This window comes from Rhamphochromis sp. 'chilingali' (assembly GCF_963969265.1).
Source record: "Rhamphochromis sp. 'chilingali' genome assembly, chromosome: 12".
Classification (NCBI taxonomy): Eukaryota; Metazoa; Chordata; class Actinopteri; order Cichliformes; family Cichlidae; genus Rhamphochromis; species Rhamphochromis sp. 'chilingali'.
In genome coordinates this window covers 37,195,244-37,210,244 of record NC_137939.1, presented here as the reverse complement: position 1 = coordinate 37,210,244, position 15,001 = coordinate 37,195,244, and the positions used below count along the sequence as shown (strand labels likewise).

The 15,001-nt window shown below is 52.4% G+C and overlaps 1 protein-coding gene across 3 annotated transcripts in view; it reads left to right on the top strand.

Annotated features, from left to right (window-relative positions):
* The window catches only part of lama5 (laminin, alpha 5), a 74,440-nt gene that overhangs the window by 39,068 nt on the left and 20,371 nt on the right, over positions 1-15,001 (top strand). For 2 of the 3 annotated variants that reach the window (XR_013973681.1, XM_080899170.1), the window contains exons 17-51: positions 130-182; positions 411-510; positions 1,736-1,788; positions 1,978-2,083; positions 2,151-2,250; positions 2,481-2,637; positions 3,159-3,297; positions 3,808-3,941; positions 4,145-4,248; positions 4,377-4,530; positions 4,602-4,765; positions 4,869-4,977; positions 5,054-5,350; positions 5,556-5,682; positions 6,206-6,345; positions 6,465-6,580; positions 6,662-6,870; positions 7,129-7,330; positions 8,310-8,454; positions 8,568-8,708; positions 8,899-9,060; positions 9,545-9,652; positions 9,770-9,853; positions 10,075-10,305; positions 10,407-10,520; positions 10,608-10,738; positions 11,013-11,093; positions 11,486-11,700; positions 11,787-11,887; positions 12,287-12,470; positions 12,893-13,033; positions 13,110-13,261; positions 13,346-13,456; positions 13,857-13,968; positions 14,054-14,227. Coding sequence is in view for 2 of the 3 variants with exons in the window: in XM_080899170.1 (XP_080755296.1) it covers positions 130-182; positions 411-510; positions 1,736-1,788; positions 1,978-2,083; positions 2,151-2,250; positions 2,481-2,637; positions 3,159-3,297; positions 3,808-3,941; positions 4,145-4,248; positions 4,377-4,530; positions 4,602-4,765; positions 4,869-4,977; positions 5,054-5,350; positions 5,556-5,682; positions 6,206-6,345; positions 6,465-6,580; positions 6,662-6,870; positions 7,129-7,330; positions 8,310-8,454; positions 8,568-8,708; positions 8,899-9,060; positions 9,545-9,652; positions 9,770-9,853; positions 10,075-10,305; positions 10,407-10,520; positions 10,608-10,738; positions 11,013-11,093; positions 11,486-11,700; positions 11,787-11,887; positions 12,287-12,470; positions 12,893-13,033; positions 13,110-13,261; positions 13,346-13,456; positions 13,857-13,968; positions 14,054-14,227 (4,851 nt within the window). In the remaining variant the exon portion in view is untranslated. Of the gene's footprint in view, positions 1-129; positions 183-410; positions 511-1,735; positions 1,789-1,977; positions 2,084-2,150; positions 2,251-2,480; positions 2,638-3,158; positions 3,298-3,567; positions 3,698-3,807; positions 3,942-4,144; positions 4,249-4,376; positions 4,531-4,601; positions 4,766-4,868; positions 4,978-5,053; positions 5,351-5,555; positions 5,683-6,205; positions 6,346-6,464; positions 6,581-6,661; positions 6,871-7,128; positions 7,331-8,309; positions 8,455-8,567; positions 8,709-8,898; positions 9,061-9,544; positions 9,653-9,769; positions 9,854-10,074; positions 10,306-10,406; positions 10,521-10,607; positions 10,739-11,012; positions 11,094-11,485; positions 11,701-11,786; positions 11,888-12,286; positions 12,471-12,892; positions 13,034-13,109; positions 13,262-13,345; positions 13,457-13,856; positions 13,969-14,053; positions 14,228-15,001 lie in introns of all 3 variants that reach the window. The other variant, XM_080899171.1, reaches the window with a different exon arrangement.

Here is a 15,001-nt window from a genome sequence, read left to right as displayed (position 1 = left end):
CAGGACAAGCACAGAGATGAGTCCACTGTCAGAGGCCATAAGAAGATCATTTGTAACCTTCACTAAAGCTGTTTCTGTGCTGTGATGAAGTGTTTGCTGCTGTGTGATGGCTTTTCTCTGTCGTTAAAGCTGGAAGCTGCCATCCTGCCGGCTCTGTTCAGACCACCGTAGCGCCTCCTCTGGTGAGTCCTGTGTTTGGCTTCTTGATCACAGATGATGTGAAAGGGTGTGTGTGTGTGTTGAGGCTGCAGCAAAGCAGTGCTGTGAGGGTCAGGTGGAGCAGAGGAGGCTAACCTCCACCTGCACTCTGACGTCTCTATAAACAGCGACTGATAAGCAGGTAGGCTGCACCTGCATGCTTTGTAAGGAGAAACAGGTGTATTGAACTTTGCTGTGATTGGTTCCCTCAGGGCCGCTGTGAGTGCCGTCTCCACGTGGGGGGCCTGGCCTGTGACACCTGCAAACCTCTGTACTGGAACCTGTCCCCGGACACACCTGAAGGCTGCTCCAGTAAGACAGACAGACAGACACACACACACACACACACACACACACACACACACACACGTTTAGCTATCTTAGTGAGGACCTTTATTGACGTAATGCTTTCCCTAGCCCTAACCTTAACCATTAAAAATGAATACCTGACCCTAAACCTGACCATAACCTAATTGTAACCCTGACACTAAAACCACATTTTGAGCCTCAAAAAGGCTTCAAACTTGTGAGGACCGGTGTGTGTGTCCGCTAGGGATGGGTATCGTTTAGGTTTTATCCGATACCAGTGCCAAACCAGTACTTTTGAAACGGTGCCGGTGCTTAAACAATGGAAAAAACACAAACTTTGTCCAAAAACCTCTCATGTTTAACTGTTTTCCACTTTTTCTTTGGTCATTTTAGCCTTTTTGGCCAGGGTGAAGGGAGTATCTGCCATCAAACAAGAAGACAGCCGCATGTAGCTATGATGGTGTTTGCTAGTTCACCTTACATGCATTAATGTAATAACGTGGTTAGCCTACTCAACGTAAATTACACACGAACAACATGAAGCTACTCACGCAGAGAAGAACGGCTGCTGCTGCATCATCATCCTCATCATTTCTGCTACACTGGCAGGGCTAGGGGCCAGGACTCTCCTCTTCGGGTTCTTGGGGGATGTTGCTAACTCCAGGTCCAATAACAGGCACCACACCTGCAGTAGATGTGCACGGTGTGAGGTCTCGCAGCAAGCTACCAAATACGGCGCATTTCTCGACTTTTAAAAAAACGCTATGCGTCGCCAGGTGTTTCATCAGATTCGAGGTGTTACCTCCTTTGACAGTATCACAGTATCAGCTTAAAGCACTTGTTGCTGCTGAGTTTGCATCTTTTGCTGTGAAGTACAGCCAGACTTTTGACGGCTTCGCCTTGGGCATTTTTAGCGCTGCTCTAAAAGAACGCACGTACCTGGGCCCGCCTACTATCCTTGGAAAGGTAAAACGATTATCTAGAATCCAAAGTGTATCACAGCTCAGGAAAAAAAAGCACCGAAATGTGCGCTGCTTTTCGGTCTGGTTACTACCGTTTATGTCAGAACAGGTGCCATAATGGCACTGGATACCGGGACCCATCCCTCGTGTCCGCACAAGTGATTGTTGGTTCTCACAAGTATGGTAGAATGCAGATTTCGGTCCTCACAAAGATAGCTAGACAGGAACACACACACACAGAGTAACCTGAGGTTGTTTCTCTGCAGACTGTGAGTGTAACGTGGCGGGGACGGTGAGCGCCGTGGCCGAGTGTGCTCAGGTGAGTCAGCTGACCTCAGGTAACCTGTGGTGTTAGTGAATGTTTGTTCACTGATTGGTCGGTGAGCGGTTGCAGGAGGTCGCTGCCTGTTTGGGTTTTTTTTTCCTGTATTCGTTCCCTTTCTCTAATAAAGTCCTGGCTGCTGCTGTTGTCATGCTAATGGTTGAGATGGTTTGTTGCTGTGTGCAGGAGAGCGGTCAGTGCCACTGTAAGCCCAACGTCTGCAGCGGAACCTGCTCCACCTGCAAAGATGGCTTCTTCAACCTGCAGGAGAGCGACTACTTTGGCTGCCGGGGTGAGCGGTGCTCTGAGCACTCAGGTACAGCTGTGCTGTTTCAGCTGTTAACCTGTTGTTTTTTCAGGGTGTCAGTGTGACATCGGTGGCGCCGTGGGTCCTTCGTGCGGCGAGAGGAGCGGCCACTGTCGCTGCAGACCCAGCGTGGAGGGGCCAAAGTGTAACCTGTGAGTTCAGCACACCTCAGACAGATTTCAGGAAGTTTAACTGCAGTGAAGCTAAGTTAGGACTCCATTTCCCATAGTTCTAGTCTCCTGTAACAGACAGATGTGGTTAAATGTAGAGATGTCTGTCGTTGCCTCGGGTCGTCACGGCCTGAGTTTCTGTAGTTCTTCAGTCCGTGTTTCATCCCAGCATGCCTGTGCGTTTCACTTCATTGAACTTCCTGTGCCGGCAGACCTCGTCCGGATCACTACTTCCCTGACCTCCATCACCTGAAGTTTGAGATTGAGGAGGGAAGCATGCTGGACGGCCGGCCGGTGAGATTCGGCTACAACCCCCAAGAGTTCCCCAACTTCAGCTGGAGAGGTTATGCTCAGATGTCCCCAATTCAGGTAGGACCATAACCTTTGACCTTTTCTGTTGGCCACACCCCTAATGGTGCAAACTCGATTGTAGAGAAGATTATCCACCAAACACTGACTCAGTGCTGCCTCTGCTGGACGGCAGAGGAACAGCAGACACACATGAGCTGTAGGATGTTTTTCTTCCTTATTGGAAGGATCTGATTGACGTTGTTTAAAATAATGTGTGAGTGTGTGCAGTTATTGTGTAATTATGTTACTGTGGCCCAGCTGCATGTTGTTGGGACATGTCGCAGGACTGCGTCTCAGCTCTTGCATGCATTTCAAATGTTTGCTTCCTGTCCCGTGTGAGCGTAGCAGACAGACTGTATTATGTCGCTTTGTCCTGGTTTCTGTGTCGGTGTTTTCTGTCGTCTCTGCCTCCTTTACTCAGCGTCTCTTTTGCTCTTCCTTCTCCTGCCCCTCGTCTTCCTCCTTCTCTTTCCTCCGCTCTGTGCGCCTCCTCTGATCCTCTACTTTGCTCCTCGTCCTGCTCTCTGCTCCCTTGGTAGTCGAAGGTGTTGGTGTCGGTGTCGGTCGACTCTCCGGACGTCTTCTTTGTGGTGCTGCGTTATGTTAACCGGCGAGGTTCGGATGTTTGGGGCCGGATGACGGTCGTGGAGGACGGCCGGAGCCACCACTGCGGGAACTGTAAGTGCTGGGAGGGGACTCTGTGTTTCCATGGCAGCGCAGGAATCAGGAGAGGTGGGAAGTCTTCTTACTCTCTCTCGATTTCCTCGCGACGCTTCGGTCTCTGCGCTTCGGCTGCGTTTGGCTGCTGGTGGTGGCGGCGCCGTGTCTTTCCTCAGGGCCACAGATCAGTGCAGGTTTCAGGGATTTGAGGACAAATGTTGATCTTGTCTGCCCTCCAACCTCCCTCTCCCCTCCCTCCTGTCCTCTGTTTGGATGATGTCCTCGTAGACTGCGGTGAGGCTTCAGGTTTATATGAGCGAGGCAGACGTCTATCTGACTCGTTTCATCCTCAGATACATAAGCTCTGAGGGCACCACCACCAAGGGTAAAATAACAGCCTATCAGGGCAGCCGCAGAGGTAGGTTCTCCACCAATCGCATGAAAGTATCAGTAGAAGTTGAGTAGCAGAGCAGCAGAGGGGAGGAATGCGTGTTGTGCTCATTCCTAACGTCTCGGTTTGTGTCCAAGGCTCCGAACAGTCCAAGCCGATCGTCTTCGCTCCCAGCGTGGAGCCGACCTTCGTCAACGTTCCCTTTGTGGAGCCCTTCGTGCTGAACCCGGGAACCTGGACCGTGGTGATCGAGGCGGAGGGAGTCCTGCTGGTGAGACGCAAACACGTGCAAATACACAGGTGGTGACAAATCATGGCTCAGCTGTTTGTAATTCTGAGAATGAGGCTGTGTAAGCTGCTGCTGCACACCTGTAAACCACTTTGCAACCCACCGCCACCCCAGTGAGGAGGCCTCCGTGCTGCTCCCCTCACCACGTGTGCACAGGGAATGACTTTTGCTGCTCTATCCTGCAGGATTACCTGGTGCTGTTGCCCAGCGCCTACTACGAAGCTCCCATCCTGCAGATCAGAGTGAGCGAGCCCTGCACCTACAGCCCCGCCCCCGACGCCAGCCAGAAGTAAATACGCTCACGTCATTCATCTTTTGTTAGTGGTTCTGTAGCGTCGTGTTTACACACATCCCTGGCGCGAGCCCGGAGGGAGGAGCAGATGTTTAGATGCGTTGATGTGTGTGTCTCTCTCTCAGCTGTCTGCTCTACAAGTACCTGTCTCTGGACTCCTTCCCCTCCATCTCGGGCAACGATGCCAGCTGCCGCAACGACAACCACCTGCCCCGCCCCTGCCCGACCGAGAAGGTTTCCCCGCGTCACCCCGACATGGCCGTCTGCAGCGGTTTGGATGTAAGACAGCCGTGAAATGTGTCCACAGGTGAAACGTGCAGGTTAAATTAACGTCTTCGGTTTCTGCGCAGATCAGCGTCGAGCTGCGAGGGCGCCTCTCGTCTCCGGGCGACTACGTCCTGGTCCTCGAGTATTCCAGCGAAGAAGAGCTTCCTCAGACGCTGTCCGTCACTGTCAACGTGCCGGGAGCGAGAACGCACCGACACAGAGTCACCTTGCTGCAGTGCAGATACAGGTAAGCTGCAAGGCTCCTCCCCCCACTACAGAGAAGGACGTGTTTGAAAGCGCGCTGCCTCATGCTAAGTCATTTAAATGTGTGTGCGTGCGTGCGTGTGTAGCTTCCTGTGTCGAGTCGTGGCCGTCGACGAGCGGAACAGAGTGGCGGTCTTCTCCCTCTCCTCAGACGCAGAGATCCAGCTGACCGCTGACCGAGCCACCTTCTTCCTGGTGAGAGTCACTCTCGCATCACATGATCGGTCACCTGATCAGCTCGATCCTAATGCGTGTTGCACATGTGTTTCAGCACAAAGTGTACCTGGTGCCCAGACAGCAGTTCAGCATGGAGCACGTAGCCCCGCGCGTCCACTGCATCAGCATGCACGGACACTTCTCACCTGACAGCTCCTCCTGCGTCCCCTCACGCTTCCTGACCCCGTCAGACTCTCTGTTCCTGAAGGAGGGCCAGAGCTCCTCCACCCTGCAGGAGCCCGCCTCCCCTGCTGCTGCGCCTCCTCTGAGAGAGGAGCCAGACTGGATGGGATTGGAGAGACCGCCGTTCGGAGCGGAAAACACCGACCACGTGCGGCTGGACTCGCTGCAGGTACTGATGGTGATGGGGCGTGTTGTTGGGGGGTGTTTAGTTTAGATATGCGTGACGTCGCACGCGATCCGTTTTTATCTCAGGTGAAACATAACGGAGTTACAGAACCCGACTGAGACGTGCACACATTTTAAAGGATCGATAAAAATCCCACGAATGTGTCTGACACCGTAATCATTCCTCTCCCATCGCCTCCTTTACCCAGAATGCAGTGATGTACTCTGCCCGGGTCCATGCCCTCGGCCGCTACGTTTTCATCCTCCACTACCACCAGCCTCTGCACCCCACCTACCCCGTACAGGTCTTCATTAACGGGGGGCGGATCTGGCAGGGTAAGGACACAGTCTGATCCTGGATCTGCTGCATCACCGTCAGTGATGACAAGCTAGTCAGGTTATTCTCACCACAGACTGTATATAAAAGATGGACATAAACCTGTGGCTGGAGTTTGAGGCTCAGTTTTCAAAGCTGTAATGAAACATGTTCAGACTGCATGTGCATCACACACACAGCGATACCTGCTAATCAGTAACATCCAATCAAAATCATGAATCTCACTGTGCATCAAAACTGGAGCTCCGCCCTGTTATTGGTCACATGATGTCACTAAAAATGCTCCTGAAGGCTCCAACAGCACAAACAGGCCCAGAGGTCAGGTGAAGCTAACAGACAGCTAGCAGCTACAGCCGCCTGTCAGTAACAGAGGCCACGCCCCCAATAATGCAAACTTTTAGGCTTAAAATAATTTAGAAGCCTGTGGGACTGACTCACTGCTGCCTCTGCTGGGCATCAGAGGAACTGCAGCTTCTGGTGCTGGGGGCTGATGATTGGCTCTATTTTGTTCCTGTTTCTCAGGACACGTCAACGCCTCGTTCTGTCCTCACGCTTACGGCTGCCGTGACGTCCTGGTGTCGGAGAATCAGATCATTCTGGATGTGACGGACCACGAGCTACTCGTCACGGTGCAGATACCTGCGGGGAAGACGCTGTGGCTGGTCAGTGTCGCTGCTCTGCATCACAGCTACGCTTGATGCTGCAGAATGACGTTCAGGGATAGTTTTTTCCTTTGAGGTGGAGATGAGGCAGCAGCTGACGTTCTTCCTCGTGTCTGCAGGATTACCTGCTGGTTGTTCCTGAGTCGAGCTACAGCTCCAGCTACCTGAGCGAGGAGCCGCTGGACAAATCCTACGACTTCATCAGACTCTGCGGTCAAAACAGCTTTTACATCAGGTGAGCGGGTGAAGATGCTGGGCAGTAGTTTAGCGTGTTAGCGTCATCCCCACAGGTGTGAACTCTTCCTCTCTCCCGCAGTCCCTCCTCCTCGCCGTTCTGCCTCAGCTCGGCCATATCTCTGTCAGCCTTCGTCAACAACGGCGCGCTGCCCTGTGCCTGCCACGAAGTCGGAGCTGAGAGCGACACCTGCGAACGCTTTGGCGGTCAGTGTCGCTGCAGGCCCAACGTGATTGGACGAGACTGCTCCACGTGTGCCACGGGTTACTGGGGATTCCCCAACTGCAGACGTGAGTGTTCGCCTGAACAGATCATTCACCATCTCACCTTTCCTGTATTTTCAAGTCGTCTTTAAGCAGAAAAATGGAACAACTGAAGTGTGCAGACGAGTGTAAGGCTGCGCGATGAAACGCTGCAGGGACGGCGTCCGAGATTCACACTTATTTATTCATAAAACTTTTATTTTGCTGTGAAGAAGGCGCGTGGGGTTTTTCCTGTCTCGCTCCCTTGTGTTCCTGCTCTCACTCACCTTCCCGTGTCACCTGCAGCCTGTAACTGCGGTTCGAGGTTGTGCGAGCCGGTGACGGGGGACTGCATCTGCCCGCCGAGGACCGTCCTCCCAGAATGCACCGAGTGCGAGCCTCAGACGTTTGGCTGCCACCCGCTGGTGGGCTGCGAGGTCTGCAACTGCTCTCACGCTGGCATCATCGCGCCCGATGTGAGCTGCGACACGCTCAGTGGGCAGTGCAGGTAAGACGAACAGGAAGCGACCTCAGGACAAAGAGGGGTTGTGTGTGTTTGTCTCGCTCCGGTGGCTGTGTGCTCTCTGAAGCTGCCAGGTTTAAACTTTCCGACTGCCTGATCCTCTGCAACATTTCTTTGTGAAGTTTCTATAATTTTACAAACTACGAGGTTTTTTTGGATAGCTCAATTTCAGATTGATACCTCTCTCGTGTCCGTTATGCACGTTTTCACCACCAGGGGGCAGATCAACTATGTTGCTGCCATCTCATGTGCAATATCTCAGTCTTTCCTTGTTCTGTGCAACATTTTGGTCTCAGTGGAATTACCATCCCCACCCCAAATGAGCATAGCCCCTCCACTCTTATTTATTTATTTAATATATTATATAACTGCCCTGTATACAGCCCCACAATGTTTCTGTTTCAGTGTTTCTACGCATACACCATGTATATAGTTTACTCACATATATCTATACATAGATTTTTCTTTTTTTCCTCGTTGTATATTGTTTTCTTTACTTTTGCACCTTTGTGGTTCACTGTGCAAGAAACCGCACAATGACAATAAAAAGCTCTAAAGTTTATTTTGTTTATAACCTCATTTCTCTTCCGCCTCCTTTCCTAAGGCTGCCATCACACAAGAGAACAGCTTCTTAATGATCTAATGTAATCAAGCTCACGCTGACCCAGTGCACCACCTTGTGGTGAACAGTGTTATTACCCTAGACTGTAGCTGTAGGTGTCTTTCCTCACTTCTCACACACATGTCAGGTATTCATTACGCTTACTGTAAACCTCACAATAACCTAACTGTGACCATGACACAAAAAATGTCCTCAAACTTGTGGAGACGGATATTTTGGTCCCCACAAGGCTGGTAAACTTCCAATTTTGATCCCACAAAGATGTGAGTACATGCTCACACACACAGACAGAGGTCAAAGGTTATAGAAGCTGAGATTCGGCACAACGTTTTCTGTTTCCAGATGTCAGAACAACATCGTCGGACGTCAGTGCGACCGCTGTGCCCCCGGTTTCTACGGTTACCCCAACTGCAGACCATGTGACTGCAACGAGGCGGGGGCCGAGGAGGAAGTGTGTGACCCGTCCACAGGACAGTGTCTCTGCAAGGTTTGCACTCACGTACACAAACGCACAAACGTACACGAGTCTGTCATGTTTGTGTGTCTGACATTGCTGTATGTGTGCGTGCGTGTGTGTGTGTGTGTGTGTTCCCCCTGCAGGAGAACGTCCAGGGTCCTCGCTGTGATCAGTGCAGAGATGGTACGTTCCACTTGGACCCGACCAACCCAAAAGGATGCACCAGCTGTTTCTGCTTCGGAGCCACCGGCCGCTGCCACAGCTCCAGCATGAGGCGCACCGAGGTGCTCGTCTACATCCCATAATATGCTTGTTTTGTTAAACACAACCTGATGTTTGTGGTAGTTTTTCTGCAGCGAGCTGATCCTGACTCGAGCTCACAGAGTTTCAGAAAGCTGCTGAATGCTGTGACGTTTCCACATGCTCACTGATTTACTGACTTTGAGCCTCACAGCAGCCGCGTCGTCTCTGCAGGTCATGGACATGGAGGGCTGGGTGCTGCTGGGAGCCGACAGGCAGGAAGTCCCCGTAATCGTGTATCCAGATCAGGACCTGGTAGAGGCCGACATCACCGACGTGCCCGATGTTTATCAGGAGCTGTACTGGCACGCTCCGAACACTTACCTGGGAGACAAGGTGAGTTATTCCAGTTAAAGATCAGTCAGGTGCTGTAAGAACCGGGCGGGTAGTTGGAGTCTGAACACGCCTTTATCTGATGGATCTGTGTGCACTCAGAGAGGATGAGGGTGAAGATGAGCCAGCAGTGAGCCTGAGCCGTCTCCAGGTGCAGATCTGTTTTTAAAGCTTACGGCCTCACAGAGTCCCAGAATCCCTCGCTCTGTTACAGACACGTCCCACACAGCCGACCAAAGGCTCAGACGGAGATCAGCAGCTTTCATGTGTGAAAGCGTCACCCTTTATTCTGACGGTTAAATCCCCCGCTGTTACGCTCCAACGACCGGCTTCAGATGGCAGCCTGCTGCAACCTGCATGCGCGCAGCAGACGTGCAGGTTTTATCTGTCGCAGATAAACTGCAGGCCGCGCTTTGTGTTTCATCAGCCTGTACGCCGCGTGGTGCTCTGTTTGTGTCTGAGCTTTGATCTGCTCCTGTCTGCACAGGTCTCCTCCTACGGAGGCTATCTCAGGTACCGTCTGCACACGCAGACCATGAGAGGAGACGTGCTGCCTCTGCCCGCCGAGGCCCCGAAACCCGACATCATCCTCAAGGTGCAAAGCACGCACACGCACGTGCACACACAGACACACACACCTGTGCCCTCTCATATGTAGCGTTAGCTGTGTGTTAGCATGCTGACAGCTTTACTTCCTGTTTCTGTTGTCCAGGGTAACCAGATGACCCTGGTGTTCATGGAGAGAGAATACTCGTCCCCTGAGGAGCCTCACCTGGGCATCGTCCACATCGTTGAGGTAACGTCACCTGTGCATTCTTCTGTGATATTAGAAAGCTGTTGACTCCTGACCCCATGAGAGGCCTCAGGAAGCCGTTTTAGAGGTTCCCTGTAAACACTTGTGCAGCGTAAGCTCTGGTCAGCTAGTGCACCTGTACCTGTCACTCAGCTGATGTCAGAACGTGACCTCACAGCGGAGCCGATGACGATGTTTTCTTCGTGTCCTTCCTGTGCTTACAGGGAAGTTTCCGTCACTTTCGGACCGGTAACCCGGTGTCCCGAGAGGAGCTGATGATGGTTCTGGTCGGGCTGGAGTCTCTGCAGATCCGAGCCCTGCACTCCCAGTCAGCCCAGTCCGTGTCGCTGCGTGGCGCCGTGCTAGAGGGTGCAGAGAGCCTGCCTGTTGGACGCCACGCCAACAATGTGGAAATCTGCATGTGTCCCGCCAACTACCTGGGAGACTCATGCCAGGTGAGGGACGGGGTTTGGATCTGGGTTTGTTGGGGTGGTGACTCGCAAAGAGGAGGCGGTGATGGCGGATAAAGGTTAAAGGTCGTGATGTGTGTGTGCAGAGATGTGCTCCGGGGTACTACAGAGACACCATCGGCCTGTTCCTGGGGAAGTGTGTTCCCTGTAGCTGTAACGGACACTCGGACCAGTGTTTGGATGGATCTGGGATCTGTGTGGTGAGGAGCTCTGATTGCACGCTGCCTCCTGACGTCCTCTCGCTCTGATGTCACGGATCTCTAACCATTCTTGTCTCTGTCCGTCAGAACTGCCGGCACAACACGGCCGGCGACCACTGTGAGACGTGCCAGGGGGGGTTCCTAGGTAACAACAGCGTGGATGGTCAGGCCGTGACGTGCTCCAGCTGCCCCTGCCCGCTGAGAGCTCCATCCAACAAGTCAGTACCTCCACTCCCTATGCCTCAGCCCATTCCTGTATGTTTGTTGGGAATACTGGGAATTTAGCATGAATTTAAGGTTCAATGATTCAGGCGCATTTAGTGTTTAGTCATCAGTAAATATGGAAGCTGAAAATGTTAAAGGCCCCACATTGCTGCCCTGAGGAACGCCACAAGTAACATTTCCTGTTTTTCAAACTAAGAGTCTCCCACGTGCTTTGATGCTGTCCTGATTTGTAGTTTTTCACTCTTCTTCCTTCCTGTCTGTCTGTAGTTTTGCAGAGGGCTGCGTGCAGAGAGGTGACAGCATGCAGTGTCGCTGTATGCCCGGCTACGCCGGACCGAACTGCGAAAGGTAAACGAGTGGAGCCGCGCTCCAGACGTCCGTATTAAACATGCTCCTCACAGTGAGGTCAGCGGGCGACCTCGTCTCCAAATACTCAGGGTTCAGGAGCTCCACCCATGTAAGAGGGCCAATCAGAAAGAATGTTGGTCTGCAGAGGGAGGAGCTTAAACAGCCTGTTTCAGACAGAGGATGAAGTGAGGGCTGATGGTGCTGAAATCACCCTGAAACGTTCTCAGTCATTAAGAAATCAAATAAAAATTAATAATTTTATGAAATGAATGATAAAGTTAAATATACAAACTAATGATGCTGGTAGGAAGGAAAACGCCACACGCTGTGTATCCATCATAATCATCAGGTATTTCAGTTAAAAATGCTTCACCTGTCGGCCTCTCTCACAGGTGTGCCCCAGGTTTCTACGGCAACCCGGTGGTTCTGGGCAGCCGGTGTCAGACGTGCGATTGCAGCGGGAACTCGGACCCCAACATGCTGTTCACCGACTGCCACCCGCTGACGGGACACTGCCTCAGCTGCATGCACAACACGGCCGGGCCGCGCTGCGAGAGCTGTGCCCCCGGTTACTACGGCAACGCCATTAACGCCAAAAACTGCACCCGTGAGTTCGGCGTCCCGCGGTCACGTGATCAGGTTTGGCAGTGCAGGCTGCAGGTGGATTCAGCGTGTGTGTGCTTTCTAATGCAGAGTGTGACTGCTCTCCGTGTGGAACCGAGTCATGTGACCCGCACAGCGGACAGTGCCGCTGCAAGCCCGGAGTCACCGGGCCGCTCTGCGATCGCTGCGAGGTGAGAGCGCTCTCTGAGGTCACATCACCACAACATCTGTCATTTAAACACGGCCGCCATGTTGGAAGTGGTCTAGAGCCGCACGAGGAGTCGACAGTGATCCACGCGGCGGCGCCATCTTTAGAACATATGAATGTAGCTCAGACTGTCACAGAGTGATGACAGAAAGAGGTCTGTGAATACTTTTTAAAAACATACATACAACGGAAACATACGTTTTTCTAAATGAGTCACAAAAAAACGAGCCGTATAAGAGGAGAAACGGCGTGCTGGGTCAGGTGATTCATGATGTAACGAGGTCAGAGGTCAGTCCTGCGGTTGGTGACGTGTTTGCTCAGTTTCAGAACACGTATGTTATTCTAAAATGCTCATTCAGATTATTGTTACTCCTCCTCTCAGGATGGCTCGTTTGGCTTCGACTCGTGCTCCGGCTGCCGTAAGTGTGACTGTGACGCCGCTGCGGCGCTCGTCCAGCCGTGTGACCCTCAGAGCGGTCAGTGCGCCTGCAGGCCTGGAGTGAGCGACTCGAGCTGCCGGCAGTGCGCTCCTGGATTCTGGGACTACGGACCCAACGGCTGCAAGAGTGAGGAAACACAAACATCATCACACAAAAGAGGGGTAGGCGGGAAGGTTGGCAGGAAGGTTGGCGGGAAGGTTGGCGGTCCGATCCCCACCTGCTCCAGTCTGGTTGCCAAATATCCTTGGGCGTGATACTGACCCCAAGCTGCTCTCTGAAGCCTCCCTGTGCATGTGACTGTTAGAAAGCAAGAGCTCAGGTAGATTAGCACAGGAACATCTACTGCGTGACACACACACAGATACCTGCTAACACCATGCCGCCATGTTATTGGTCAGATGATGTCATTAAAGGCTCTGACGGCCTTTAATGACATCATCTGACCAATAACAGATGACGTCTGTCAGTGTGAGGCAGCTGCAGCGGCCTGATCAGTCACTGCGCTGCATGTTGGTGTGTTTAACCTGAAGCCCCTCCCTCACCTGCAGAGTGTGACTGCAGAGGAGGACACTGCGACCCGCGCACAGGAGAGTGTCGCTGTCCCGACGGGATGACGGGCCGACAGTGTGACGTCTGTTTGCAGAGGTACAGCGTCCCGACGGAGGACCTGCACGGCATCCACTGCGAGCGTGAGTCTCACACACTCAGAGGCTCTTTGCAGCGTTTGTAATCCGGTGAAGCTCAGCGTGTGCGTTTTTCTCTCAGTGTGCGACAGCTGCGTCGTCGTGCTGCTGGAGGATCTGGAGAGGCTCGACGACGACTTCCTGTCGGCGTCGGCTCGGCTGAGGAGCCTGAACGCCAGCTCCGTGGCCCGGGCTCAGCTGCAAAGCCTCGACAAGTCCATGGAGGACGCCGCTGTGAGTTCACGCACAAGCACACACCTGAGGCTGCGAGCACCGTGCTGCAGGGGCACTAATCAAACTCACTTTCCCATGATTCAGCGGGCCATTGAGGACTACAACAACACACTGCAAGACAGCCTGAGTCGCACCGACATGCTGGAGGCAGAAATCAGCACCATCAGTGAGGACATCGACGAGCTGCAGAACAAAGTGAGGAGCGCGCGCACACACACACACACACACACACACACACACGATTGTTCCGATGGTCCAGATCCACACTTTGGGAGCGCCTCCTGTAAAGGCCCGCTCTTCTCTGAGCTTTAATCCTGAGCCAGGGCAGCGAGGAGGGCGGGGTCTGCTGTGTCTCCGGTGGTGCATTCACGGGTGATCGGGAAAAACCTGACTTCATGATGCAGACCTGTCACCGGGCCGTAGGCTAACGCTAACATTCCAGACTCACGGCGACGATTCCTCGACGCCAGTTCGGTTTCCGTTTGTTCAAACTGTCTGTCGACGTTTTACAGGCAGCAGGAAGAAGAGCACACAGGTTTGTATCACACGTGCGTCATTAACACACATAAAATCTGACAGCTGTCTTTTTTTCCAGACGTCGGCAATGACCAGCCGGGTCGGCGAGCTACACAGTGGCACAAACAGAACGTACCGGCGGGCCGAGGATGTGTTGTCCCTCCTCGGGAACGTGAGCGCCAATATAAACGGTACGGCGTGAGAACAGAGTTTCAAATCTGAAGACCTGACAGGAGGCAGAGCGATGCTTGGACCCTTGTGCTTGTGTGTCCACAGAACTTCTGCTGAGGTCGAACAGTTCTTCGCTAAACGAGACGGAGGCAGAGGAGGATGGCGAGGAGAGGGAGAGGAAGATGAGGGAGGTGCAGGCCATGCTGAGGGAGATGAGGCACAGGAGCTGCACAGGTCAGAAGAAGATGGCCGACAAAGAGAAGGCAGAGGCTGAGAAACGTAAGTTTATTCATTTTAATCAGCTGTGATGAGCACGCTCAGTCTAACCCACAGACCGATCTGACGAGAGAGACGACCTTCAAAGTAAAACAGGAAAGTAGGGCTGCACGATTAATCGTTAGAAAATCGCGATCTCGATTCATACTTATGTGCGATCTCATTTCCAAATGACAACGATTTTTAAAAAAAAGACGACGATTGTACCGCATTTTGATCCGGGACGTAATCTGCATGAAAACAAGCGCTCACTCTTCCTGCTCAACAAATGACAAGGGCGGAGCCTTATACCACGTGATACAGAAGGTGTGATGCTAAAATTAGCAGGGAAACAACAACGGAGAGCACGTCAGGGATGACGAGAAAGTGACAGGAGAAAATCCGTCCCGGTCAACCACCCAAACATCAATAACGGGAACCTTATACAGCGCTTCTCTATACCCGTCGACCTCCCGCAGGCACAAAGACATTACGGAGGCTATCACTTATCACCTGACCAAAGATATGGCTCCATCAACACTGTGCAAAAGGAGGGATTTAGGAAAACGATCAACACCCTAGACAAACGCTACACAGTGCCGTCCCGCAACTATTTTTCTATTGTTGCACTACCTGCTCTGTACACGCAGCGTCGAGCAACGGTGGAGACGGAATTTCAAGCAGTACAACAGCAAAACGTGAGACATTTGTTGTTTTTATGTTTATTTATTGTTTTTATGTTCAGTCTCAACTGTTACGAAGTTGATGTGCAGTTAATAAGTGCAATAAATATTTATA